Source organism: Hibiscus syriacus, unplaced genomic scaffold (assembly GCF_006381635.1).
Source record: "Hibiscus syriacus cultivar Baekdansim isolate YM2019G1 unplaced genomic scaffold, ASM638163v2 tig00110020_pilon, whole genome shotgun sequence".
NCBI classification, from domain to species: domain Eukaryota; kingdom Viridiplantae; phylum Streptophyta; class Magnoliopsida; order Malvales; family Malvaceae; genus Hibiscus; species Hibiscus syriacus.
Window position 1 is genome coordinate 1,943,705 of NW_024062568.1, and position 26,491 is coordinate 1,970,195.

At 33.6% G+C, this 26,491-nt stretch overlaps 3 protein-coding genes across 3 annotated transcripts; all 3 read right to left on the bottom strand.

The window, feature by feature from the left end:
- Positions 1-5,809: 5,809 nt before the first annotated feature.
- LOC120213034 (salicylate carboxymethyltransferase-like) lies at positions 5,810-8,048 on the bottom strand. The gene is made up of 4 exons (XM_039211183.1): positions 7,913-8,048; positions 7,393-7,806; positions 7,072-7,332; positions 5,810-6,193 (listed from the first exon to the last, which is right to left on the bottom strand). Exons 1-4 carry the CDS (start codon positions 7,985-7,987, stop codon positions 5,825-5,827), a joined length of 1,119 nt encoding a protein of 372 aa, XP_039067114.1. The 5' UTR covers positions 7,988-8,048; the 3' UTR covers positions 5,810-5,824.
- Positions 8,049-9,966: 1,918 nt separating this feature from the next.
- LOC120213210 (probable O-methyltransferase 3) lies at positions 9,967-22,130 on the bottom strand. The gene is made up of 4 exons (XM_039211352.1): positions 22,125-22,130; positions 20,298-20,302; positions 10,403-11,170; positions 9,967-10,312 (listed from the first exon to the last, which is right to left on the bottom strand). The coding sequence occupies exons 1-4, from the start codon at positions 22,126-22,128 to the stop codon at positions 9,995-9,997; spliced, it is 1,095 nt and encodes a 364-aa protein (XP_039067283.1). The 5' UTR covers positions 22,129-22,130; the 3' UTR covers positions 9,967-9,994.
- On the bottom strand, positions 22,077-23,617 carry LOC120213211 (probable O-methyltransferase 3). The gene is made up of 2 exons (XM_039211353.1): positions 22,823-23,617; positions 22,077-22,468 (listed from the first exon to the last, which is right to left on the bottom strand). The coding sequence occupies exons 1-2, from the start codon at positions 23,606-23,608 to the stop codon at positions 22,163-22,165; spliced, it is 1,092 nt and encodes a 363-aa protein (XP_039067284.1). The 5' UTR covers positions 23,609-23,617; the 3' UTR covers positions 22,077-22,162.
- Positions 23,618-26,491: the final 2,874 nt, after the last annotated feature.

Consider the following 26,491-nt stretch of genomic DNA (forward strand, 5'->3'; position numbering starts at 1 on the left):
TTCCTAAACTCTATATATTGCCATGAAAGAAAGAGAACAAATTCATCTTTTCACTTATTATTTCGTTTCAAATTCAGTGACTATTAATTTAGTTAATTTTTCTAAGATCGTGTGGCGTCTCTCTACTAAACCTTCAACTCAAGATTCCGACCACAAAAGTCTTTGCTCATTAGTATGTTTACCTCTATACGATTTAAGGTGCATGTCTTACGTGCTACAACAGTTTTAATTCCGTTTGATAGTTTTTTTTGTTTGTAAAATCTGTAATAATTAAATTCTGATTGTTATCGTGGTGATGTATCTAAATCTCTATGTTTCTTTATCTGGTGCTAAATCTGTTCTGTAATAATTGTTTGATTGGTTGAAAATTGGTTTAAAGCATGACTGTTCTGTGATATTATTGTATTAAATTCAATTCGTATAAATATGTTATGTGACATATGTTATATATCGGCTTCAGAATTTATGTTATGCATTCAGACTTTGAAACTATGTAAATATTTTTACATTCGGATCGGATCAGAATTCAGATATGTTTATTTTGATATCATGACACATTAGTTTGGGATTGATAGAGGAAGTTCAATGTGTTCGCCCGACAGGGTGAATTTCACTTCGGATTCAGTTATCTCTACCTTTGTGACGGACTCCACTTCGGATGATGTGTTGTAGTTAGAGTAGTTCTGGGAAGCCTACTCTTCGGACAATGTGAGATGTATGGGTGCATTACATTCGCATATTTATTCGCACCATGAATATTATGACTCGGACTGTGATTATGTTTGTTGATTGTCTTTCTGAATAATTTGTTTATTCACACATATTGATCGCACTGATCTTTATAACTCACCACCTTTATTTCTCAATTATGTATAGTTTGGGGTATTCATGATTGAGTATCGAGTTTTGTTTGATACACATATTCCCTGGTAGTAGCTTTGGCTGCTTTCTTTGGATATAATACTAACGATTTATGAAAATAAATGCTAAGATAGGACAATGAGAAAATATTTCAAGTGTGTTGTTATTTATTTTTAATTTTCTTAATTTGGGAGAAATTTACAATATTCCTGGAAGATAGTCGAATGACATGACGTCTTATCGAAAGACGATAAGATAATACAATATTTTTCTTATAAAAATATAGAAGACGTTATGTAATTTCGATGTCTTCTTTAACGTACTATAAATAGAATTCTACTTAAAAAAATAAATTCCATCTACTAATATGTAGGAAAAATTTTCCCCACCTTACTAGTTGGTTGATTTTACCCAAGCTTTAGGAAAGAAGAACAAAAGCAGAGGTTGAAGGGAATGAACCAAATGCTCAACTTGTGTGGTGCATCATCTTTTCATAAATTGGGTTAATTACCTTCTCAGTCCTCCTACTTTGAGTTGGAGTTTTAAAACCCCTTTTCTATATCTAAATGAGTTGTATTTCTCATCCAATTAATTTAAACTCTTGGTCCAACAAGTCAAATGTGTTCAATAACCGAATTTATAAAATCTCGAGTGTTGACACGAGTATTAATTTCAAATTTTTGAGTAGTCACATAAACCACCTTTAGGTTTTGGGTAACAAATTCTTCAAGAGGAGGGATGTAACATCCTCAATACCGGGTTAGTGACCAAATTGTAAAATTTTAGAATTTGGTAATTAAAGTAGAATAGTTGAATAGTTCAATGATTTATTTGAGAATATTTTCTGAAAGTTGTTAGTAATTATCCAATGAATTAAAGAGCAAAATGGTCATTTGACAAGCAACAAGAAAGATATTTTCCCCCTTATATGAATGAATCATGTAGGGGGAAAAAGTTATCTTCTTATTCTTTCTTTCTTCTCTTCTCTTCACCGTGAACCCCAAAGGCAAAGATGAGTTTCTTTGTTTTTGATTTAAAGTTTGGGTTTTGATCAGTAGATGATAACTAAGCTTAAGGAAAGCTTAAGTTATCTTAAAATCAAAAGATAAAGGAGTTAGAGAAGATTAAAGATTTGGAATTCTTGAGTGAGATCTTGAAATAGAGTTGATAAGTTGAATTTGAAACTAAATTTGACTTGTCATCAACTTAACTAAGATATATGAAGTGATAGAATTGAATTTGGATTATATTGAAAATTGGGTATGATTATTGATTTCATATAAAAGATGGGATTTTGAGGTTTGAGATGTGATAAATGAGTAGAAATTGGTTTAAGTATGTATATTTGAGTTAAGAATATGAAAGGGAATGAAACATGAAGTGTTGAAGTTGGAAATAGTAAATTTTCGTGCATGAATAGTGATTTCTGGGCAAAATTTACAGATTTCTATAAGGGTACCGATACCCTAGGGAGAGGTACCGATATCCCCTAAAGGAAAAATGAAATTTTGGTTCATTAAACTAGATTAAGTTATTAACATCAAGTTATAAGGTTTAGGCTTCTGATAATTGTCTCGAAAATTATGTTTATGTAGATATTGAGCCTAAACAAGTTCTGGAACAATCAAAGAATTAGGATCGAATCAAAGCAAGACTAAGGTGAGTGCAAATTTAATTGTACTTATGTTATCGAACAAACATTGGTTTGCGATGAGCCAATGATGGAGTTACTATGGTAAAAAGTGACTCGTTAAATATTATTTGAATTTTGATTTATATGATGCTTATGTGGCATGAGTGTATGTGATATATATTATTACATATGTTACATGAATTGTATGAATACATGAGTAAATGGAAATGAGTATATGTAATATGTAATATGTAATAATGAATTACATGAATAAAGGAAAACATGACATAAGTTATTTGGCATTGATATATGAAATATATGTAAGTATGTACATGAATATATGTATAAGTTTATATGCTATGTGATTATATGCAACATGTGATATATGTTATATGATATGAAATGAATAAATGATAATGTCCATGTTATATGATACGAGAACTATAGGTATAGTTGGCATGCCAAGATTCGAGGGTCTACGCGGTCCTTCGGGACAACTCATATGTCCTTCGGGACATATTCACAGGTCCTTCGGGACAAAATTTCATATGCCACTCAGTGGGACTTATACGAGCTGTGGTGACAGCATTAGTGCGCAACCTCAATGTACTCTCATACCTTAAGTTCTTACATGTGTACATGGGCTAATAAAAAGATTAAACAAATATATTGAATGTGATAAGTACATGTGATTTGTTATATGAAATAAATTACAGGATTCATGTATTGGTTATATGAAAAGATATATGTTTTTAGTTATATGAACTATATTACATGAATTATATGATGTTAAGTGTATTTCTTTATGAAATGATATATGATGTGTATACATGATAAGTATATGATTATATGATAAAAGGTATTAATGATAATAATAGGATAATGATAAGAAAGAAGATAATCATATATGTACATGTGTGGATTTGATATATGAAATGTTTTATGGTTTATATTATATGTTTTATATGCCTCACTAAGTGAACGACTTAGTGTGTGATTGTTTCACACGTAGGTTTCGAGAAGAGGAAGATTGATAAAAGTTATGCAAGACAGATCAGTTTCTCATTTCCAAAGATCATATAAGAAAAGAATTGAATAATATGTATTTTGTAATACTGATATTGGTTGGCATGTATATAAAGATTTGACTCCGATATGTTCTAAATGGTTTGTAAAATCATATGATTGAGTTTTGTAATGTTTTAAATGTGTATATGTAAATGGTAAATTTTATACGGATGAAAACTTAGATTTTTATGAATTTATATGTATTTTACGAAATTACTATAGCAGTACTGTAGCAAGGTATCGGTACCTGCACCAGGGGTATCGATACCCCTGAAGCAATCTGGAAAAAATTAGCATTTGGCATTGTTTATGGTACTGTTCATTATTGTTCATGGTATTGTTCATACCATATAGTACTGTTCATAAATACGTTTTTGACTTGAATTTTTATACTGAAACATAAGTTAATAGAATATTGTTATATTTTCTTAAAATGAGTTCAAATGTTTTGATATTTTGTAAGAATATCGATTTTAAAAGTTAATGTGACATCTCGAACTCGTATCCGGGTCAGGTACGGGTTGGGGTGTTACAAGGGATCATACGGATTTTGTTGTTCAAGTCATTTTGAACAAACAATATGGATCTAGATGATTCCAGAAGACGGTGGATATTTAATCAAGCAACTATAAAACATAAAAGGAACTATAGATATTATGAGTTTGATCTTTGATGCTGATCGTCGGCAATTGGAGAAATCTGTCATTTACTTCACAATCCAAACCAAACGAGTAAATAATGCCTCATAAGTTGACCATTGGGTTAGAGTGAGAGTTACCCTATTGGCCGACTTATGTACATGCAAAGGTTGTTGAGGTGTGAGACTTAAAATGGTGTATAATATGCTTAAAATGATTATATGATAATTGAAAAATTAATATTTAAAATAAGTTACATTTAAATGTTGTTGAGGAAAAATTATGTATCTTAAAACACTTTTATCATACATGAGAAGTGTATCGGGTTTAGAATCAATTTTAATCGGGGTTGGAAATGCACTCTTATAATGTGAACACCGTGAAATATTGTGTTAAGGGGTTGTTACATCGGGATTGAAATGCGATTTTGAAGCATATTCACCGGGCTGCAAACAAAGTGGTTGATACATTAGTGAAGTTAGCTACAGCGAGGGGCGAAGTCCACATGGTTTTCAACACTCCGTCAATGGAAGTCGTCAACTTGGTGCAACAGGAAACTGCTGGCTGTGTATTGACAGCAGAGTTTTAATTTGTGTAACTTCTTCATCTTTATTTCATCAAAAAAATATTTTTAGCTCATTTTATATTTTCCCTCAGCATAATTCTATCCCTTATTGTTACAAAGATTAAATATTCGTTGAAGTTTAATTTTTACAATTAATGTTTGTGACTTTTCATTTCATAGGTTCGTCCACCAAATCTATTAATTCCATATAATATCTTTTTATTTGACCTTTCATCTCTTTAAAAAAAATTGACGGAAAATGTTTTTTAGATACTTTAAAACTTTCGCCTTCTAAATATTTAATTTTATGATAAAAAAGAAAATATTGAGTTCGATTTGTTTGTTGGAGTGATGTTGTTACCGCTTATCAATATCGGTTGTTGTTTCATGGGAGATAGACTCCTAACAAGCATTAAGATTAAGATAAATCTATTTAAAAGAAACTGTTTATATATGCTTGAACAAATTTTGCTAATAGTTCAATTCTGATTTAAATTATTATATACTTCCAAAGTCAATACTCTAGTATCATATCCTCCACTCAAGGTCTCTCGAAGATACTTTGTACAAGTAACTCAAAGTGTTTGAAAATTTCACATTCTATGAACAACTTTCATTTTTTTAAATTTTCTTTATGATTATGTTATTTACATCTAATTATTATTGAGTTATTTTAAAGTTCACCGACACTTAAATCAAACGAAAACATAAACCTAAGGAACCGGTAATGATTGGACCAAACAAAGATAAAACTAAACCATGCCTTTAAATCCAACTCTATAACAACCAAGTAGAACCCTTTGTTCTTTGCAAAGTGGAAGGGTACTGATCGTTTGGCAGAAAATAGAAAAGAAGACATATTGTTGTTAACCTTATATATATATATATATAATCAATATAGAATGATTATAAGATAGTATATATTAGAAATATTCTCAATCATTTAATAATTAATGCTCAAATATTTCTTTATAAACATCATATTCAAACCTAAGATATTTAAAAAAAATCATTATTTTAACCACTAAAATTACTTAATTTATGTTAACCTTTTATATATTATACATCCTTCTTTGTCAAGGACATAACTATATTAATATACTGACATTTATGGGCTTCCATGTAGTCAAGCACACCATCTTCAAACCTGCAGAACAGATCGTCCATGATGTCTTGCCCAAAGTGACTGGCTAGAATGGGTTCACCTACCGCTCTAATATCTCTAGCAATTATTGCTGATCTTGCTGTCTTGTCGACCACGTGGTCGTTGTCGGCTTTCTTTATGTAATCGTCCCTATCTATGCTGAAAGACTCCAGTTTTTGCAACTTGAAAGACCCTTCGGCTTCTATCACGTTTTTCACTTCTTTTACACTCGCTGCATAATATGGCAAATCGAATGATACCAATTTTTCATCCTCGATCAAACCCTGTGCGTACAATTATTATTGGACTAAAATCAATATGGGCAAAATACAACTATCTAATCGTTGTTTTGATGTGACAAACTCATTTGATCTGATAAATATTACAAAAAGGGCCAAGTTAATAAAATTTTTTAAATATAAAAGTTTAAATTTATTGAATTATTTTAAATTAAACCTAAATTAATAGAGTGTATAAGTGTTAGAGACAATAATTATTTTTATATCAAATCACATTAGAGATATGTTTCAATTTTAGCGACTAATAATCTACTAATAATAAAATTTTCATTGAATTATTAAATTTATTTTTTCAGAAAAATAACCCGTTTATTATCAAATATATGATAAATGACTTGTGATATATTATACCAATTATTCTATTAGGTTATTGTCTTTTCCTACTTTTGTTTAATAATAATGATGTTGCTGTCAATATAAAATACTTATATAAATCTAGGTTGTTCATGGTATAATATATACTTCTTATGATTCACATGTCTTAAATATATGTCATATAAGATTTTTTTTAATAATTTATTTTTAAGAAGAGAGGAAAAGAAAATTTTAATTTTAATAAATATTGAACTCGCGATTTAGGAAAGAGGAGAAGTGTAACTGTGAGCTTTTAACTCTATGTTAAAAGGTAGACACATATATTTACAACAAAAATATTTTGTATATGGATGTACATAGATAAAATCTTAAGGTGAACACAACCAATAAAATGAATAATTAACAAAAACAAAAAAGAAATCATATTTTAAGGTGGACACTTATTTACTCTATCCATATAAATCCATCACTGATTAATATAGACTCAATTAAAGCATTTTAAAAAAATAATAGAATTTAAGCCATAATTCCTAATTTAATTATAATATCTCAGCGACCATTTCATTTAGTTTCAATCCAACAAATTCCCAGATGGTGAGGGGATCATTGCTGTTGATGCTGCCCATTGTTGTTAGGATCATGCAACCTCTGGAGACAATCTCTTCTGCTCGACACCTCAGGAACAGTTCAAAATCTCTTTTGAGTTGCTCCAAGTATGCTTCTAACACAGCCGTAGGGCTTGTTTTTGCTACGCAAATGTTCCCCTTGTTCAATGATGATCCTGTTTTACTAACCAACTCTTTCGGTGCCTGAAAAATCAATGACTTAATCCCTAGTTAAATGTATGTATGTGTGTGTGTGTAATATACCTTGGAGATCCACATGATGGCATAAGAAGATTGAACAAAGTGCAAGCTATTAGGAGGAAATAGTCTGCCATAGAAAGATCCAGGAACTCCTGCAACAAAACAATTATTGCGGAACTTGGTGCCTTTTTCTCGTTCAAGACGCTCGTAGAAACTTGGTAATGAGTAGGTAAAAACTGCATTAAAATCATTTCCAGGAAGATCATTCAAGAATGCTTGTAAACATGGCCGGGGACGCTTTAATCTTCGGCATATTTCATCGACGATGTCGATGATTTCGGATACCACTAAAAGAGCATTGGGTCCGGCAGAGCAACCTAAATCTGCAATCTTCAAGCACTCGAATGATGACATTGCACTATAAACCTCTATTATGCTTTCTCCAAGTATTGGCTTCACCATTGATATCACACTCCTCTGAAAACCACAAAACCAAAGCATTTATGCCAAAACAAACTCAGTGATGATTATATACGAGATTCGAATCTCAATAGCAAACAGAATTATGAAGAAATAGTGTTACTGGATGAGATGAATTGTTTCCATAGCTGTCTTTTCCTACTCCTCCCTTCATGTGGAGAACTTGCTCTACCTTCATTGCTATACTTGAAACTTAAATTAAGGATCTTTTTATCTCCAGTTTTGTTGTCATAGCTTAAAATATTCCGTTGTATTTTTAGGCACTAGCTACTAGGAAGGAGCATGCGACTTAAATTTGATAGATTCTGACTTGATCTAATTTTATTAGATATTTTTTTTTAAATATGGGATTCGGTGGGATTTTTAAAGGATAAGTTTGGACCAGTCGGATTCAAACTTAGAGTGGAAATATTTGTCCCAACCCGATCAGAAAATAATGTAATTATATCCTATATATTTAAGGATAATTATAATAATAATCGTCTTTATTTTTAATCAAATCTATATTTTATTAAATAAAATTAATAACCTTTTATAAATATATTTATTTCAAATTAGGTAAAGTGAGAATAGGTTAGAGTGAATAAATTCTGGTGTTACTATTCACGTAATTGTTTCTACGTGGGTTAATTGATTTCAGGCAAAAATAACAATCTCGATACATGTGACTTAAATTGCATGTTGATTGTTGGTATTTACCAATATAGATTTATCTACTCCAAGTGATATAGTAGAATAATAATGTACAGCTATGTATTATAAAGCTCAAAGTGTAAATTGTTTCCGTACACATATTGATAGATTATTGGTGATTGAGTTACAGCGGTGTCATCAACAAGGAGTTTCAACTTCAAAAAATTTTAGAGTACAATTTTTATTCCTTTATATATATATATATATATATATATTCATTGAACCCTTATTTTTTGTGTTATTTTATAAACTATACTCTTTTTTAATAATTTTGGGTGGACACACAATTGTATATGTAGCTTTTTAAATTCAGAATTTCTAAAAAAAATGCTATTTCTTTTAATCAATGAGGTCATTTAATGGTTCTAAAATACTTAATTTGTATTTTATCAGAGCTTTGATTTTATATAATACATTTTTTAACTTGATCATTTGTATTTTTACTTTTAATTATGAAATTATGATGTTTTCAAAGGGTAAAGAATGATTTAAAATTTTAGGGGTAGGCTAAGTCGTCCAATGTGACATTTTTAAATTCATTTATAGAAATATTAATGAGACTATTTTAAAATTATTGGATCAAATATTAATGTTAGAGAGGCTAATGCCTTACTTTGCACTCAATTGAGTGGAGATGGGTATTATGTTTTGCAGGAGAAGGGGCAAGGATTAGGATAAAACTTAGACATGTCGTGAGTGATAGGATAGACATGAGTATGATATTGTACTCGTCTTATCCCCGCATATCTCACATTATTGTTTTTAGTTAGATATTATATATATATTTTTGAATTCATGAAGTTATATTATTTTAATTTATCAATGAAAGGATCGAAATAATTTATAATTTCTTTTAAAAAATATGACAATTAAAATAATGATATATATATATATATATATATTTCAAGGCATTACATATATGACGGGTTTGACACTTTGGTCCCTTCATTAAGATAAAAGCGACATTCTCAATAACGGATTGGTTGATTAAAGTTTGAATTGAATTTGTACATGACACTTCTAAATGTTGTAAGGTGCAATCTAGTCCCCATATATGATGATTTGACACTTTGATCCCTTAATTAAGATAGAACTCAAATCAAAATTTTGAATTGAATTTGTATGTGATAACTGATTAATAAAAGTAAGATTAACAATCAAAAAGGAAACAACAAATTAAAAAAAAAAGATTAATCACAATGATATGTCAATGAAATTTAATACGCTTAATAGATGAGCTCTAATCATTGCTATAGGTTTCACAATTAACACATGTTAGCACCGATAGATAAACTTTGGATTCCAATTTGAAAAAGGTAATGGCACCAATAATATCCAAGTAAAAGCAACGGTTTATTTGATGAACGGTAGGAGGAAATAAAAAACAAAGTGGAAAGAGTTACAACTTCATTATCAAGGATAAACCTTGATGACAGATATTGGTGATGGAAATTATCCATTTTTGTTTAAACGGAGAGTTGTAACTTCATTATCAAGGATAAACCTCAATGAGGGATCTCAAACCTAGAATAGGAATAATTTTATAACCACTAAACCCAGCTGCAGAAAACAGCTTAGCCCATTCTTCCTCGTCTCTCTCTTTTCCAGTCATCAACACCATCATCACCATATCAAGGAAGAGCTGCGTTTCCATCAAGTCCAACCCTTCTTCATTCACTTTCTTGTTCTTCATCACTACCATGTCTATTATCATCACTTTCCCTTCCTCTTTGCCTCCACTGCTAATTGCCTCTTTACATCGCTTCAAAATCTTCACACATTCATCGTCACTCCAATCGTGCATTATCCACTGTTTTATCAACTCAAGAGTATGAATGAATCATTCACTTGGCCAAAGAAAAAAGCATAAAAAAGAGATAATAAACAGATCAGTAAAAACCTTTAGTAAAACTGCATCTGCAGCCGGAACTTGCTCGAACATGTTTCCTCCAACATATTTCACGTTCCCACTATCTTGTTGGCCAGCAACAACATGAGGAAGATCAAACACAGTGCACTCCAAATGTGGAAATGCATCAGCAATGGTCTTTCCCAGTGTTCCTGTGCCCCCTGCAACATCCACCAAGGAATTCAATCCCTCAAATGCCTCCTTATACTTGTCAATCAAAATTCGAGCTACGAGTCGAGCATCGCTAGCCATGCCTTGATTGAAAGAATTGTTTACATGTGAATCATGGCTACAATAGTCCCACAACATCTCCCCATGTGTAGTAACAAATGGGGTCCGATCATCATTTTGGAACCAGGTCCCAAGAAAATGCCATGGCTTCATCAAAATTGGATCTAGCATGGATTTCAAAAATGGTATTGCGCTCAAGGGATTATCCTTGAGAAGGAGACGAGAAGCGTTGGTAAGAACATAACCATCGCCATCGCCGACGCCAAGCTTTTGTTTTGCAAAGAAGCCCGAGTGAACTAAAATACGCATGAGCCGGTAGATGTTGCAGGCCTTGGTAGGGTTGAGCGTCGGTAATGCCGCGACCAACTCGGTGACGGTCATCGGCTTGCCGTGGTTTTGAATGATATCAGGAATGTCTAAATCAACAGCTGACTGCAGAGACATGGAATTTATGAAGCTGAAGATGTGGCTCCAAACGTGAGCTTGAGCTTCAAGTAGCTCACTAACATTCTCTCCCTTGACGTTAACCTCACACATGATCTTTGCTAAGGAACTTCTGTTCTGCTATGAAAGCAGTATGCCTATGAATATGTTATTTATAGGCCATAAAATGGATACAAGGAGAGGGAAGCCTATAATACATACAGGAACTGGCTTTAAATGATTTTTTCCACGAAACAAGTGGAATAATTAATTAATATTTTTTATTCACGTCGTTGCTGTGCCCACAAATAACATTTTGTTTAATCTGTATATAAGGCAATCTTCCCTCTCCTTGTATCTATTTTATGGCCCACAAATAGCATATTGTTTAATCTATTTCTAGTATAACCCATTTTGTTTTGAGCTAATCTCCAAGGATTGAGTTATAATTAAATGAGTATAAAGGAAAAACTATTTCTATTACATATTAAATCAAATTAAGTTCACCAGGTCTTTTGATTTCAACGACTTAGAGTACATCAATAATGTTAGAATATACTAAATTTGAATAATTTAAAATATTTTGACTCATAAAAATACTCACCCCTAAATTCACATATATTGGATATAATCTTTGGGATAAGATTTAAAGATGTATCATCGTTTGCTTGATATATTTATTTGTTAACACGTATCATGTGAGAATTATGTGTTAAATGGTTTTTCTTTAAATTTAACAGTTGGGGTTTTATTTATTTATTTTGAAATCACATTTTTCGATCAGAACAAAAATGCTTTTAAGGTAACAGGGAAACATATATAAATATTCTCTTAATTATAAGATATTATTTTGTCCAGTCTCTTAACTATTAAAAGTTATAAAATTATTCTCTAACTATAGAATGTTGTCTTGTTGAGTCTCATGACTATTAAAAGTTATAAAATGATCATCCAACTATTCATATGTTCTAAACTCGTCTTTTTTCATTAAAATTTTGATGACATTCTGAGTTGGACATTAACCTGTTGTCTGGGTATAATAAAATTCAAACTCAAAATCTTAAATGACTATATAGTTGAAAAGGTTATGGAATCAGATTTTATTATATTTCAGTCAACGAGTTAACGTCTAACTCAAACGACTGTCAACTTTTTAATTGAGAATGACGAGTTTGAATCATATAAATAATTATAATAATTATTAATATCTCGATTTTGCAGTAATATTTTATCATATATACAACTATTTGTTTTAATCTCACAGTTGTAATAAAAGTAAAAGAATGATCAGGGAGTGTTTATTTTTATTTTAACTGAATTAATCAATCAAATTAAAATTTAGTTTGATTAAATGGTCGGTTAATTTTATGTTAGATGGGTTAATGGTTAAGAAAAATTTTAAAGTTCGTTTAACGATTAATTTGATTTGAAATCAGTTAATTAACTGAATTAACCAAAAATATTAAATATTAAATATGTATATATATTATATATTTTAAGCTCAAACTCATTAAGAATTAAAGTTCAACTATTCTTAACCACACAGACCCATTAAACTTTTAAAATCCAATCAAATTTAATCCAAATGAAAAAAATACCTCTATTAAATTTAAATTAATATAACTAAAAATATGTTCAAATAATTCTTGTTCGGTTAACAATTTTAAAAAAAGTTTGATTCAGTTAATGGTTAAAAGAAAAAAAATCGATTAATCTAGTTCAATAGGTGACCGAATTAACTCTTTGAATACCCCTAAGTATGATTACAATTTATGAATTATATATAAGATTACATTTTAATTATTCTATTAAAAATGAATAAACTAATTTTATACATTTTGTACAGAGTAAAATAGTTCTTTCGTTAAGTTTTTTCATTCATTTTTGTTGTTAAATGTTGATGTGATATTTTTTTTAATTAATTTCATGCAAAAAAACCTATGATATAAAAAATAATTGTCGCAACCGTCTTTCGGTTGGGCCCCGGAATTGGGCTTCGACTTGGATTAAACGAATTGGAGTCGCCACCGACCATTTTAAAACGAATTTAGGTAGGTCGGACACCATCTTACCTGATCTGCGTTTTACCAGAAATGTGTCGGGTTCGGGAGTCGGTTATGGTTAAGGAAGGATTAGCACCCTTGAACCGCCCTTTCGGTACCAATTAATTTGTCGGTTGTCTTTAATTGCAAAAATTAAGAATTTAAATTGAAATTTAAAAATTCGATTCGAATTACTTACCTTTGATCGATTGGAATTACCCCTAAAAAGGTCAAAAATGTTAGATTGAAAAATAAATACTAAATAAATCGGAGAGAGAAAAATAAATAAATAGATAAATTGAGAAAATAACAATAAATATATTAAGAAAAAATAAGAAAATATCAAACAATACATATACTAAAAGAGAAAATAACCCCTATTACTATCACAAACCTACAAACCCTTTTAAGGTTTCATTCGCACTCCCACGGCTCTTCAGCAGCCACCCGTAGTCCTCCATCCATGATGAAGGCACATCAGCGCCCAAGCCACCCCCTAACAGTCGAGTCACACGCCGAATGATCCCCAACGCTCATCCACGCCAGCAGCTGCTACCAACAAGCCCCAGAAGCTCCCTTCCACGCGAGCAGTATCTACCAACAAGCCCCAGAAGCTCCCTTCCACGCGAGCAGTAGCCCCAAGCCAAGGTCCTAGCATCTTTAATTTTGTGCTAACAGTCCCAGACACCCTCCTCCACGTCATTTGCCAGCATGGTGGCCCCAAATTCTCCTTGGATTTTTGGTTAAATGGCTTGGTCTTCTCATTTTCCATTTCCCTTTGTCGTTGTGTTAGCTGAGTGCTGCGAGAAAGAAGCAGTGGCACAGGTTCATTCTTGTACAGTCCCTCAGCTCCTTATGCCCGAGTGGAAGAAGAATTTTGGACTTGCAATCTATTTCAAAAATCTGGTGTACCACTTGATCTAGAGGAATACTCGGTTATTAACTTTAGGAACATTGATGACTTATCCTCCAAGAGACGTGCCGGAGTATCAAACTCTGTAACTCGACCATCACTCAACACCAAAACAAGATCATTGTCGATTACGGTGGAATACGATGTGCAATAGTGCAAACAGTGCAATTCATGAACTCTGTTCTGATGATCTTCTGTGTGAGATTATTGGTGGCAGTATCAACCGATGCTTTTGCCTCATCGAGCACGATTATTCTTGCATGTTTGAGTAAAGCCCTGTCGAGGGTAACAAGTTGCCACTGCCCATGAAATCGTGCGTGTTCTTGGTCAGTGATGAAGAAGAAGATATGAGAGCGGTGAGAGCCAAATTTTAGGATGGGTTTTGAGGTAAAGCTACTTTGACAAAGTTGAAAAAGAAAGGTATTGGATTCGTTGTCGGCGCCAGTGGTTCTTTTAAAGATAAGCGTCTTTTCCAGTTTGCAGAGGGAAATAATTAATTCCCCCACCAGGTTAGACTTTGGGGAAATGGAAAGAGTGGGGCTGTCCCCAGAAATCCCCCCACCTTCTTGTATAGAAAAGTGGTATATAAATGTGTGGAGGTGGAGGAGTTCGCGAAGTGGCAGAGAGTGGTAAGGTAGTGGTGATAGTGGTAGGTTATTAGGTGGGTAGTTTGTTGGTAATATTGGTACCGAGAAATCCGGTGCATGGGTTGTTGGATGCGTGAGAAGCGGTGCTGGTGGAGGGCTGAAACGGTTGTTGACTGGTTCGGGTCCTGGAATCTGTAAAATAAAGAAAAAATATATTATTTAAGTAATATATATATGTGATATATATATGATATTATATATGGATGAAAATTGGTGTCCACAGCTGCCCCTCTTTGTCCTTTTTCGTGGAATGAAAAATAGGACAAAGACAAAAAGACACAAATTTTCGTTCGGTGGAGTTGAAAATTGATTCTAATATTTCAATTAAGAATAACTCCCTGTCGATTTGAGTTGCGGATGACTCCTTAGTTGCGAAGTCAGGTCCATCTTGAAATGAAATTGAAGCCATAATTCTGAATTTGAATCAGAATGTGGCTTATCGTTGTCAAATTGTAGTCAACGTTGGTCTTCTTCTCGGTTTGAAGACTTCGGTGAAAAATTCGACTGGACAATAATTCATTGACTCCACCCTATGGTTGATAGGCCCTCGAGTTGAATGAAATCGAACTCAGAAGGTCTTCGTTGGCAGATAGCCCTTCCCGACTTAAGCTATGCTGCAAATGACATGCCTTGGAGCCGAGCGTGGTCGATCTCAAAGGTCTTTGGTTGGCACGATTCCCTTCACCGTGAAATTGAAACCATGGATGGCCTCTCGTTGTGAAGTTGAGCCTCGAATTGGATATCCTTCGTCGTGAAGTTGAAATCCAATGAAAGTTATGTTGTCTCGAGTCCAATATCCTTCGCTGTGAAGTTAAAATTGGCTCTGAAATTGGGAAATTGTTTGTTGACAACCAGTCGTCCCTTCGTTGTGAAGTTGAACTTGTGTTGTCTCGAGTCCAATATCCTTTGTTGTGAAGTTGAAATTGGCTCTGAAATTGGGAAATTGTTTGTTGACAACCAGCGGTCCCTTCGTCGTGAAGTTGAACTTGCGTTGTCTTGAGTCCAATATCCTTCGCTGTGAAGTTGAAATTGGCTCTGAAATTGGGAAGTTGTTGTTGACAACCAGTGGTCCCTTCGTCGTGAAGTTGAACTTGCGTTGTCTTGAGTCCAATATCCTTCGCTGTGAAGTTGAAATTGGCTCTGAAATTGAGAAATGTTTGTTGACAACCAGCGGTCCCTTCGTCGTGAAGTTGAACTTGCATTGTCTGGAGTCCAATATCCTTCGTTGTGAAGTTGAAATTGGCTCTGAAATTGAAAAATGTTTGTTGACAACCAGCGGTCCCTTCGTCGTGAAGTTGAACTTGCGTTGTCTGGAGTCCAATATCCTTCGCTGTGAAGTTGAAATTGGCTCTGAAATTGAGAAATATTTGTTGACAACCAGCGGTCCCTTCGTCGTGAAGTTGAACTTGCGTTGTCTTGAGTCCAATATCCTTCGCTGTGAAGTTGAAATTGGCTCTGAAATTGAGAAATGTTTGTTGACAACCAGCGGTCCCTTCGTCGTGAAGTTGAACTTGCGCTGTCTGGAGTCCAATATCCTTCGTTGTGAAGTTAAAATTGGCTCTGAAATTAGGAAGTTGTTTGTTGACAACCAACGGTCCCTTCGTCGTGAGGTTGAACTTGCGTTGTCTGGAGTCCAATATCCTTCGTTGTGAAGTTGAAATTGGCTCTGAAATTGAAAAGTTGTTTATTGACAACCAGCGGTCCCTTCGTCGTGAAGTTGAACTTGCGTTGTCTGGAGTCCAATATCCTTCGCTGTGAAGCTGAAATTGGCTCTGAAATTGAGAAGTTGTTTGTTGACAACCAGCGGTCCCTTCGTCGTGAAGTTGAACTTGCGTTGTCTGGAGTCCAATATCCTTCGTTGTGAAGTTGAAATTGGCTCTAAAATTGAGAAGTTGTTTGTTGACAACCAGCGGTCCCTTCGTCGTGAAGTTGAACATGCGTTGTCTGGAGTCCAATATCCTTCACTGTGAAGTTGAAATTGGCTCTGAAATTGAGAAGTTGTTTATTGACAACCAACTTTTCTTGACTTAAGCTGTGCTGTAAATTTCCTTTAAATGAATGATGGCCCTTCTCGCCAAATTTTGAGTCGGATATCTTCCGTCGTGGAATTGAAATCTGGCTTGAAAGTTTTAACTGGAAACATGATGCTCATGGATGAGTTTGAGTCGAACTGGATTTGTTTTGAACTGGTTCTCGAACCTATCTGAAATTGGTTCTGAGATATCAAGTCGGTTGAGGTGTAGCTCCTTACTGCCGAGTTAAGCAACCACCATCCTTCTTTGAAGGCACTTGAGAATCGAGTATCCTTCATCCTGAAGTCAAAACTTGACTCTAAAAGCTGCAAAAACGTGTATGTTAAAATGATGAATGTGACGCACCTAAGTATGTCTAAGATGCATGCAACATGAATGAATTATGTGTTATCTCTTCGTGCTTTGTCTGCCAATCTGGTCCATGGAATCGATCGTGCCCCATTTGCTTCTCGAGCTTGGGCTTTACAGACATTTCATATCTGAGATTGTTCTGTTTGAAAATGTTTTTCTCATTTTTCTTGTTTCAGGAGAGAAAACGATAAAAATATTGTACAATATTATTCGCAATTGAATCAAATTATAAACGTGAGTTCAAAGAATATCAAAGGAATCAATAGCTCTTTTAACGTTTTCAGAGTTACAGCTCTTTGACCAGTGTCAAATGGATGGGTTGGCTTTAGCTTGGCCTCCTTTATAAGGTTTTGGAAAAAAAATGTCATTTTTTTTTGAAATATCGCAACATGCTTTGGCACTTCAATTGGGTGCGGACAAAATGACACAACTAGCATGATGACTTACTGGACCTTTTATTTCAGTCCTCTGAAATCTTCTATTTGTTCAAGCTTTGTAGGCTCCTCTAACAAAGGCAGTGCAAAAACATCGGTCTAAAAATGAAATTCTTGAGTGCTCGTGTGTAGTTGACTATAACAGGTGTTCCTTAACTCCCTTAGTCCATTTTACCGAAAATTTCTTGCTTAGATAAATTTGATTTAATTTGTCGTTATCTGACTAGCTGAATCCATAAAGCCGGGGTGTTTAACCAATTGCTTTAGAGGGACAGCTTAATATTATAATCACAGTTATCAAGTTAACTGAATGGTTCATCTCATCACAGAGTCTTCAGCCTGACAAGAGCAGTGGAGCAAACACCGAATTGCCAAGTGTCCGAGCAATGTCATGGTTTGAACGTAATCTACTCATAAGGCCAGGGCTTTCAAGTTTCCTCTATAACCAATTGCCTTAGCGGAATAGCTCAGTTTTTTACGGATTTAATTTCCTAAGATTGTCAAGAAGAACCTGTTATAGCCTAGGTGTTTTTTGAAAGTCAAGGAATCTCATCTTTATAGTTCAATTTTCAAGCAACTGACCTAAACTGGATTCACCTACTCGACTCTTTCATTTGTAAAGATCATCATCGTCATTGAACGTCTTAAATAAAAAACTTAGTAATTGTCATATGAAAATGATGCCCCGTGTTGTCCGCACCTTATGAAAGGAAAAGGGTATATTGGTTAATTACAAGAGCAGGGTATGGTGTTTGAGGGTATATTTTGGATAAGGTCAAAGTCCTTTTTTTTAAATCATGTTACTTTGTCAAAGATCCGTAACTTTGAACCATTAACAGAGTTTCTTAATTCAAATGATATTCAAAGAATTGCAAGTTTGCAAATGTGATTTATTGCTCGCCATCATTAAAGCAACATAAATTTATTTAAAAGTCCTTGCAAAAACTTGAGAAAAGAATGAAAAAACAAATCCAAACAGAATGGCTCAAATGATGAGATGATATGCCTCACTTGGATGCCCCCAAGTTGTTGAAGTCGATCCGATTGTTACGTATTTTCTGTATGATTCTCTTGATGGTGGAGTAATTCTCGATAGTGCACCCTGGGACTCCGCTATGATTTTCGCAATGAGCGTTCTCATCATACTACCTGGGGTACGGGTCTTCATGGACACCACGTGTGCATCAAACAACTGTTGGTAAAGCTCCTTATATGTCATAGGATCGGAATGTTCTCATTTTTGATGAGACATGTGAATGTAATGAAAAAAGGGAATCATAATGCGAATGTAAAGAAAAAATAACAAAATGCACAATATGTCTGAATGTATGATGCATGAAATGTTCGAGGCATTGATCCGAAAAATGTGCCTATTATTCTGAATAATCCTTATTGGGGACAAAAATGTTACGTCTGAAGAGACAAAAAACTTTTTTGATGGTATAGATCCTGCACAGCCTCTGGAAAGTTGATTCGTCTTCCGCTTTTTCACCGGTTGAATATCTTGTTGAACCATTCCAGTTCCTTTGGCTAAACTTGTGCGGGTAACGAGTTGCTTACCCCAAAAAATGTCTCGAATGACTGCATCTCCGGCCTTCACTCTATGCCGAGCTCGTTCCAAACGAAAGTGCCATTGGAGCCCTCAATCCGAAGTTTGTCGACCTGTTCTTGGAATTAACCAATAATGGTCTCCGGCTTAGCTAGGGTTTCACCATCTTGTTCTCGTAATTTTCGAAAGGACTCTGCGGGTCAGTAACCATTTCCTCGTCTTGCCCCTACAACTTTTGCCTCTGAGTATTCTTTGATCACGGTTGGACTTCTGAGCTTTTTATCTCTTTGTATTATAACCCCTTTGTCCATTAATGCAGATTATTTACGTTTAACAAACACATTTTTGGTGGATCAATACCTCGTTTTAATGATGCGAATGATAAAAAAAATGCCAAAGAAAAAAAATGAAAGGAGGAAAAAAAAAGTTAGTGAGATAATGATGATAAAAAAATGATAAAAATGAAAAGCCTTACCCCACATGATATCTACCCCACATGCTTATTATTCCTACCCGGACATGATCTCTATCCCGCAAGTTGATTTTGAACAAGTCCTAACCGCATAAATTTCTAGTTCACATGCTTTGAACAGAAAGTAAAGCAGGAAATAATTCCGGCATCCTAGGGTTTGAAATGAGGTTTTGGGGTGGGCTCTAACTCCTTCAAAGTCTCCAGGTTTAGGTTCTAAAAAACGGTACTCGAGTTCTCCTTGCCGGTGTCCCCTTGGGCTTACCAGACCCTTAGTCCTAAACCCATCACAGGCTTGTGTGGACTAAGTTAAACTCGAGGGGACACATTCCCTTATGCCCGCACGGTGAATAAATTCACACGAAGACATAAGGTATATGAATCCCGAAGGCTACTTGCTAGGCATATGCGGTGAATAAATTCACACGAATGCGTCGCTTTCACCCCCACTTAAAAGGGTTCGGAGCTCGGGTATAGAGCCTGAGATGAAACTTTTCGAAAATCTGAAATCATTGAAAAAAATGTTAGTACAACTAATTACTTGGAAAAATAATCAAAGGTAAATAATTGGAATCGAATAAATAAATTAAAATTTAAATTTACAATCTTCGCATAAAAAGACAACCGAAAATTAATTCTGGCCTGACTCACTTACCTTTCCCCAGTGGAGTCGCCAAGCTGTCGCAACCGTCTTTCGGTTGGGCCCCGGAATTGGGCTTCGACTTGGATTAAACGAATTGGAGTCGCCACCGACCATTTTAAAACGAATTTAGGTAGGTCGGACACCATCTTACCTGATCTGCGTTTTACCAGAAATGTGTCGGGTTCGGGAGTCGGTTATGGTTAAGGAAGGATTAGCACCCTTGAACCGCCCTTTCGGTACCAATTAATTTGTCGGTTGTCTTTAATTGCAAAAATTAAGAATTTAAATTGAAATTTAAAAATTCGATTCGAATTACTTACCTTTGATCGATTGGAATTACCCCTAAAAAGGTCAAAAATGTTAGATTGAAAAATAAATACTAAATAAATCGGAGAGAGAAAAATAAATAAATAGATAAATTGAGAAAATAACAATAAATATATTAAGAAAAAATAAGAAAATATCAAACAATACATATACTAAAAGAGAAAATAACCCCTATTACTATCACAAACCTACAAACCCTTTTAAGGTTTCATTCGCACTCCCACGGCTCTTCAGCAGCCACCCGTAGTCCTCCATCCATGATGAAGGCACATCAGCGCCCAAGCCACCCCCTAACAGTCGAGTCACACGCCGAATGATCCCCAACGCTCATCCACGCCAGCAGCTGCTACCAACAAGCCCCAGAAGCTCCCTTCCACGCGAGCAGTATCTACCAACAAGCCCCAGAAGCTCCCTTCCACGCGAGCAGTAGCCCCAAGCCAAGGTCCTAGCATCTTTAATTTTGTGCTAACAGTCCCAGACACCCTCCTCCACGTCATTTGCCAGCATGGTGGCCCCAAATTCTCCTTGGATTTTTGGTTAAATGGCTTGGTCTTCTCATTTTCCATTTCCCTTTGTCGTTGTGTTAGCTGAGTGCTGCGAGAAAGAAGCAGTGGCACAGGTTCATTCTTGTACAGTCCCTCAGCTCCTTATGCCCGAGTGGAAGAAGAATTTGGACTTGCAATCTATTTCAAAAATCTGGTGTACCACTTGATCTAGAGGAATACTCGGTTATTAACTTTAGGAACATTGATGACTTATCCTCCAAGAGACGTGCCGGAGTATCAAACTCTGTAACTCGACCATCACTCAACACCAAAACAAGATCATTGTCGATTACGGTGGAATACGATGTGCAATAGTGCAAACAGTGCAATTCATGAACTCTGTTCTGATGATCTTCTGTGTGAGATTATTGGTGGCAGTATCAACCGATGCTTTTGCCTCATCGAGCACGATTATTCTTGCATGTTTGAGTAAAGCCCTGTCGAGGGTAACAAGTTGCCACTGCCCATGAAATCGTGCGTGTTCTTGGTCAGTGATGAAGAAGAAGATATGAGAGCGGTGAGAGCCAAATTTTAGGATGGGTTTTGAGGTAAAGCTACTTTGACAAAGTTGAAAAAGAAAGGTATTGGATTCGTTGTCGGCGCCAGTGGTTCTTTTAAAGATAAGCGTCTTTTCCAGTTTGCAGAGGGAAATAATTAATTCCCCCACCAGGTTAGACTTTGGGGAAATGGAAAGAGTGGGGCTGTCCCCAGAAATCCCCCCACCTTCTTGTATAGAAAAGTGGTATATAAATGTGTGGAGGTGGAGGAGTTCGCGAAGTGGCAGAGAGTGGTAAGGTAGTGGTGATAGTGGTAGGTTATTAGGTGGGTAGTTTGTTGGTAATATTGGTACCGAGAAATCCGGTGCATGGGTTGTTGGATGCGTGAGAAGCGGTGCTGGTGGAGGGCTGAAACGGTTGTTGACTGGTTCGGGTCCTGGAATCTGTAAAATAAAGAAAAAATATATTATTTAAGTAATATATATATGTGATATATATATGATATTATATATGGATGAAAATTGGTGTCCACAATAATCTTATATAATTTTATTTGTGCAATTTATCTTTCTTACTTCAATCTCTAATCTTTCCTCCTTTAATAAGAACCCATTTTTACAATGGTTTTAGAGAATTTGGTAATATTGTTAAGGGTAAACTTCAATGAGAGATCTCAAACCAAGTATAGGAGTAATTTTATAATCACTAAAACCAGCAGCGAAAAACAGCTTAGCCCACTCTTCTTCTTCCCTCTCTCTTCCATTCACCGCCATCATCATCATCATGTCGAAGAAGAGCTGCGTTTCGATCAACTTAAAGGCTTCATCATTCAACCTTACTACTATGTCTATTATAATCACCTTCCCACCCTTCTTGTCTCCACCTGAAATCGCCTCTTTACATCGTTTCAAAATCTTCAAGCAATCTTCGTCACTCCAGTTGTGAAGTATCCACTGTTCAATTCGTCGTTAATAATTAGTTCAAAACACAGAGAGCATTAAAAAAAGGGGAAAACTACATATTTAGTATCCCATAATTTACTTTGGTTCTGTTTTGGTTATCCGATTATTAACGGTGATAATGAAGTGTCACATAATGTCACATCATCATTAAAAAATATATAAATAATATCACGTCATATTTATTTTTTTAACTGCATGAGATCAAAATAGAATAAAAACATAACATTGAGTATGATTTTGAAAAAAATAGTTTAACGATCAAAATGGAACCATGGGATTAAATGGGTGACTAAATATGTAATTTACCCTTTAAGAAAATCTTAGAGAGGGTTTGGTAAAATAAACCTTTAGTAGAATTGCATCTGCAGCTGGAATTGATTCAAACATGTTCCCTCCGACGTATTTCAAGTTCCGTCCATCTTGTTGGACGGTAACCACTTGAGGAAGATCAAACACTGTGCACTTCAAGTATGGAAATACATCAGCAATGGCCTTGGCCATGGTTCCTGTGCCACCCCCAACATCCACCAGCGACTCGAATTCCTCGAATAACTCCGAACACTTTTCACTCAAGGCTCTAGTAACCAATGGAGTATCATTAGCCATGCTTTGGTTAAACGAATTCAATAGTTCTGGTTCATGGCTAAAATATTCCCAAAATGTCTCACCATGTGCCGAATCAAATGCAGTATGATCATGATTTTGGAACCAGGTCCCTAAAAAGTACCAAGGCTTTATCAAAACGGGGTTCAAAATAAGTTTCAGATACGGCGTTATGCTCAAGGGATTGTTCTTGAGCAGGAGACGAGAAGCGCTGGTAAGAACATAGCCTTCTTCTCCGTTGTTGTTGTCGCCTAGGTATTGTTGTGCAACGAAGCCCGAGTGAAGTAAAACACGCATGAGCCGGTAGATGTTGGGTGCCTTGGTAGGGTTGAGCGTCGGCAGTGCTGCAACCAGCTCGGTAACAGTCATCGGCTTGCCATGGTTTTGGATGATGTCTGGGATGCCTAAATCAATGGCGCATTGTAGAGACATGGAATTTATGAAGCTGAAAATGTGGTTCCAGACGTGTGCTTGAGCTTGAAGGAGCTCGTTAACATGCTCCCCGTTTACATTATTGACCATATACATCTTAGTCAATGTTTTTCTAGTTTGATATGAAACCACCACAATACAAAACTATATCGTTTATATACAGTAAAATAGATTATTTTTAATAATATTATACGAATACAATATAATATTAATTCAAAAATTTTCTTAATATATTAATAATGTACACATTTTACGGACACAATTATTCAAATCAATGTCCTTTAAAGAGAATTACATTCCATTTTACTACTAAAGACACTCAATAAATTCTACGATAAAACAGATAAATAAAAAAAATGTTATTATGAGATGAACATTAAATCCTTTGAGTATAATTAAGATTTAAGATTTGGTGTTTTGAACAGATCAAACTTATATATAGTCTTGTTATCTGTCAGGTATGGGACTGCAATGTTTTGCTGAATTTATTTTGATGAAATTGTTTGTGTCTGTATTGGATGGTGTATTCTTTTCCTCCGAATAAGATTAGGGAAGTTATTAATGAGATACATTTCAGGATTAAATGATTTATACAAATTATGAATAAAATCAAATTTGCTGGGGAAAAAACTGAATTAAATCTGTTGCCCTATGATGAATCTTTGTAATATCCTATCAGAATAAGTCAAGATTAAATGCTGATAATTAAATTTAAAAATTCAATATTTTTTTATGCCTTTGTTCGTCATTGTTGCCCCTGCACCTCAAATCATTTATTTTTTTCTCACGCATCAATAATAGATTTAGTCCAACGCTATCTTTAAGAACGGATAGGAAATTAGATAAAGCTTCATTGATTATTGTAAGTATATTAATATTAAAGTAACGTTCCTTCAGTGATCGTTTTTTCATAAATATGTTTCTGATTTATTAATCGATAATAAATTAATTAGTATATTTCAATAAATTAAGTATGAATTATCTTTTATTCGAAGTCTTTATTTGTTTAAACAATTATTTTTATTATTGAATTATATATATCTACATTAATAAATGAATAAATAAATAAACATTTGACGCAAGATTATAAAATTTGTTATAAGAAATAAAGAAAGGCGAAAGAAAAATAAATAATAATATAAAAGAGAGAAAATATTGCTTTTTCAACTGCTTGTATCTGATTAGTTTTATAAAATTATTATTTATATAGTTGGGATCGTAAATATAAAATATGAAGAGAGAAATTATCAAAGAAAAAAAAATTAGATACTATTAGATATATACACACACATTTATGTCGGCATATGAAATGTGTTAATCATTTTTTATTTCTTTTAAAATTTGATACTATTTTAAATTATCTTATTTAGATTCACTAAATCTCTCATTTCAATAACATATATTAAATATCAATACTTTTGCAGTAGTGGAACTAAAGGTGGGAGTAGTTAAGTGATCAATTCCAAATATATATATAGCTATTTTATTTGAAATATTATTTTTGATATATATATTTATTTTATTTTATTCATAAATCGAAAGATATTAAATGCCAAGCAATTTAATTTCACATCTTCTAGTATAATATACTGCTAACGATATCAGCCAAATTAAATTAAATCGATTATTTTAAATATTTATTTTGTAAAACATCAAATCAGATTCACTAAATCTTCTCATTTCAACAACATATTTAATTTAGCATCTTTATATAATACAATTTGTTAATGCCCAAGTTTGTTTTGTAATACATCAAATTATATTCTGTAAATCTTCTTATGTTATTAAAAATATAAATTTCACATCTTCAGGTGTAATCCAATTTGTTATTAAAAATTATAGCTGAGCAAAAAAGAACATACTTAAAATACATTTATGAATAAATTTTAAAACATAATACTTTAATATAAATGTATGAAAATCACGTTAAGGGATAATATTTGTTGTTGAATTATTAGTTTTATATGTTTGGAAAGGGATGACAATGGGTCATCATAATTCTTTTTATATACCAAAATTGTAAGGAAAAAAACGGAAGGGAGTAGGTAAATTAGTTAATATTAAATTTAAATGCGTTTGTTGTTTATCTGTGTGTGTGTTTTTAATAATATAATATTATTATAAGATAATATTTGTTCATAATATTTTTTTAAATTATTGACAATATATATACTCTATAGACATAATTATTAATTTTAAAAATAATACTTTATTTAACAATTAAGATCATTCAATAAATTTTTGTTTTCACTATTCTTTTGCATAATTTAATAGAATTATTTTAAATTATCAATTGATTGGATGGCCCATCTCATTTTGGACTAAAATCCAAAGAATTTTTTTTCCTATAAAATATGATTTCCATTAAACAAAAAGCCAATACATGGTGGGAAAAACTATTTCTGTATTATATCATTATGTGTTAAATCAAGCTAGATTTACTAAATCTTTTCATTTACCTGTTCTCTTTGGTGCGCTTCACTGTTTGATGTCGTATTTTAATTTGTTGTGTGTATTTATATTATGTATTAAATTAACAAAAAAAATTACACGTTATTTTATTGTCAATAAGTAAAAATATATTAATATGATTAATATCTTGAATCGAGCTTTCAAAAGTGCATAAGCTAAAACTAAGCAAATTAAGAACTTGTACAATCTTTTGAATGAATCCTTGTATTTTAGACATAGGTTTAGTCAATAAAATGAATATTTTAAGTGATCCTTAAGACTATAAATATTTACAATTAAGTTCTTAAAATGTGCTCAATTGTATTTTAGACCCCTTTTGGTGATAAAATATGTGCCATGAACAAATTTGACAATTTAACTCCTAATTTGATGATTGATGAATGTTTGTCTTATTTAATTTTGATCAATCAATATGACATTTAACCTTATTATAAACTTTCCGCTTGAATGGAAAATAAATTTTCCGTTTGGTTATCGGGAAAATGGTAGAGAAAATTGAAAACATAG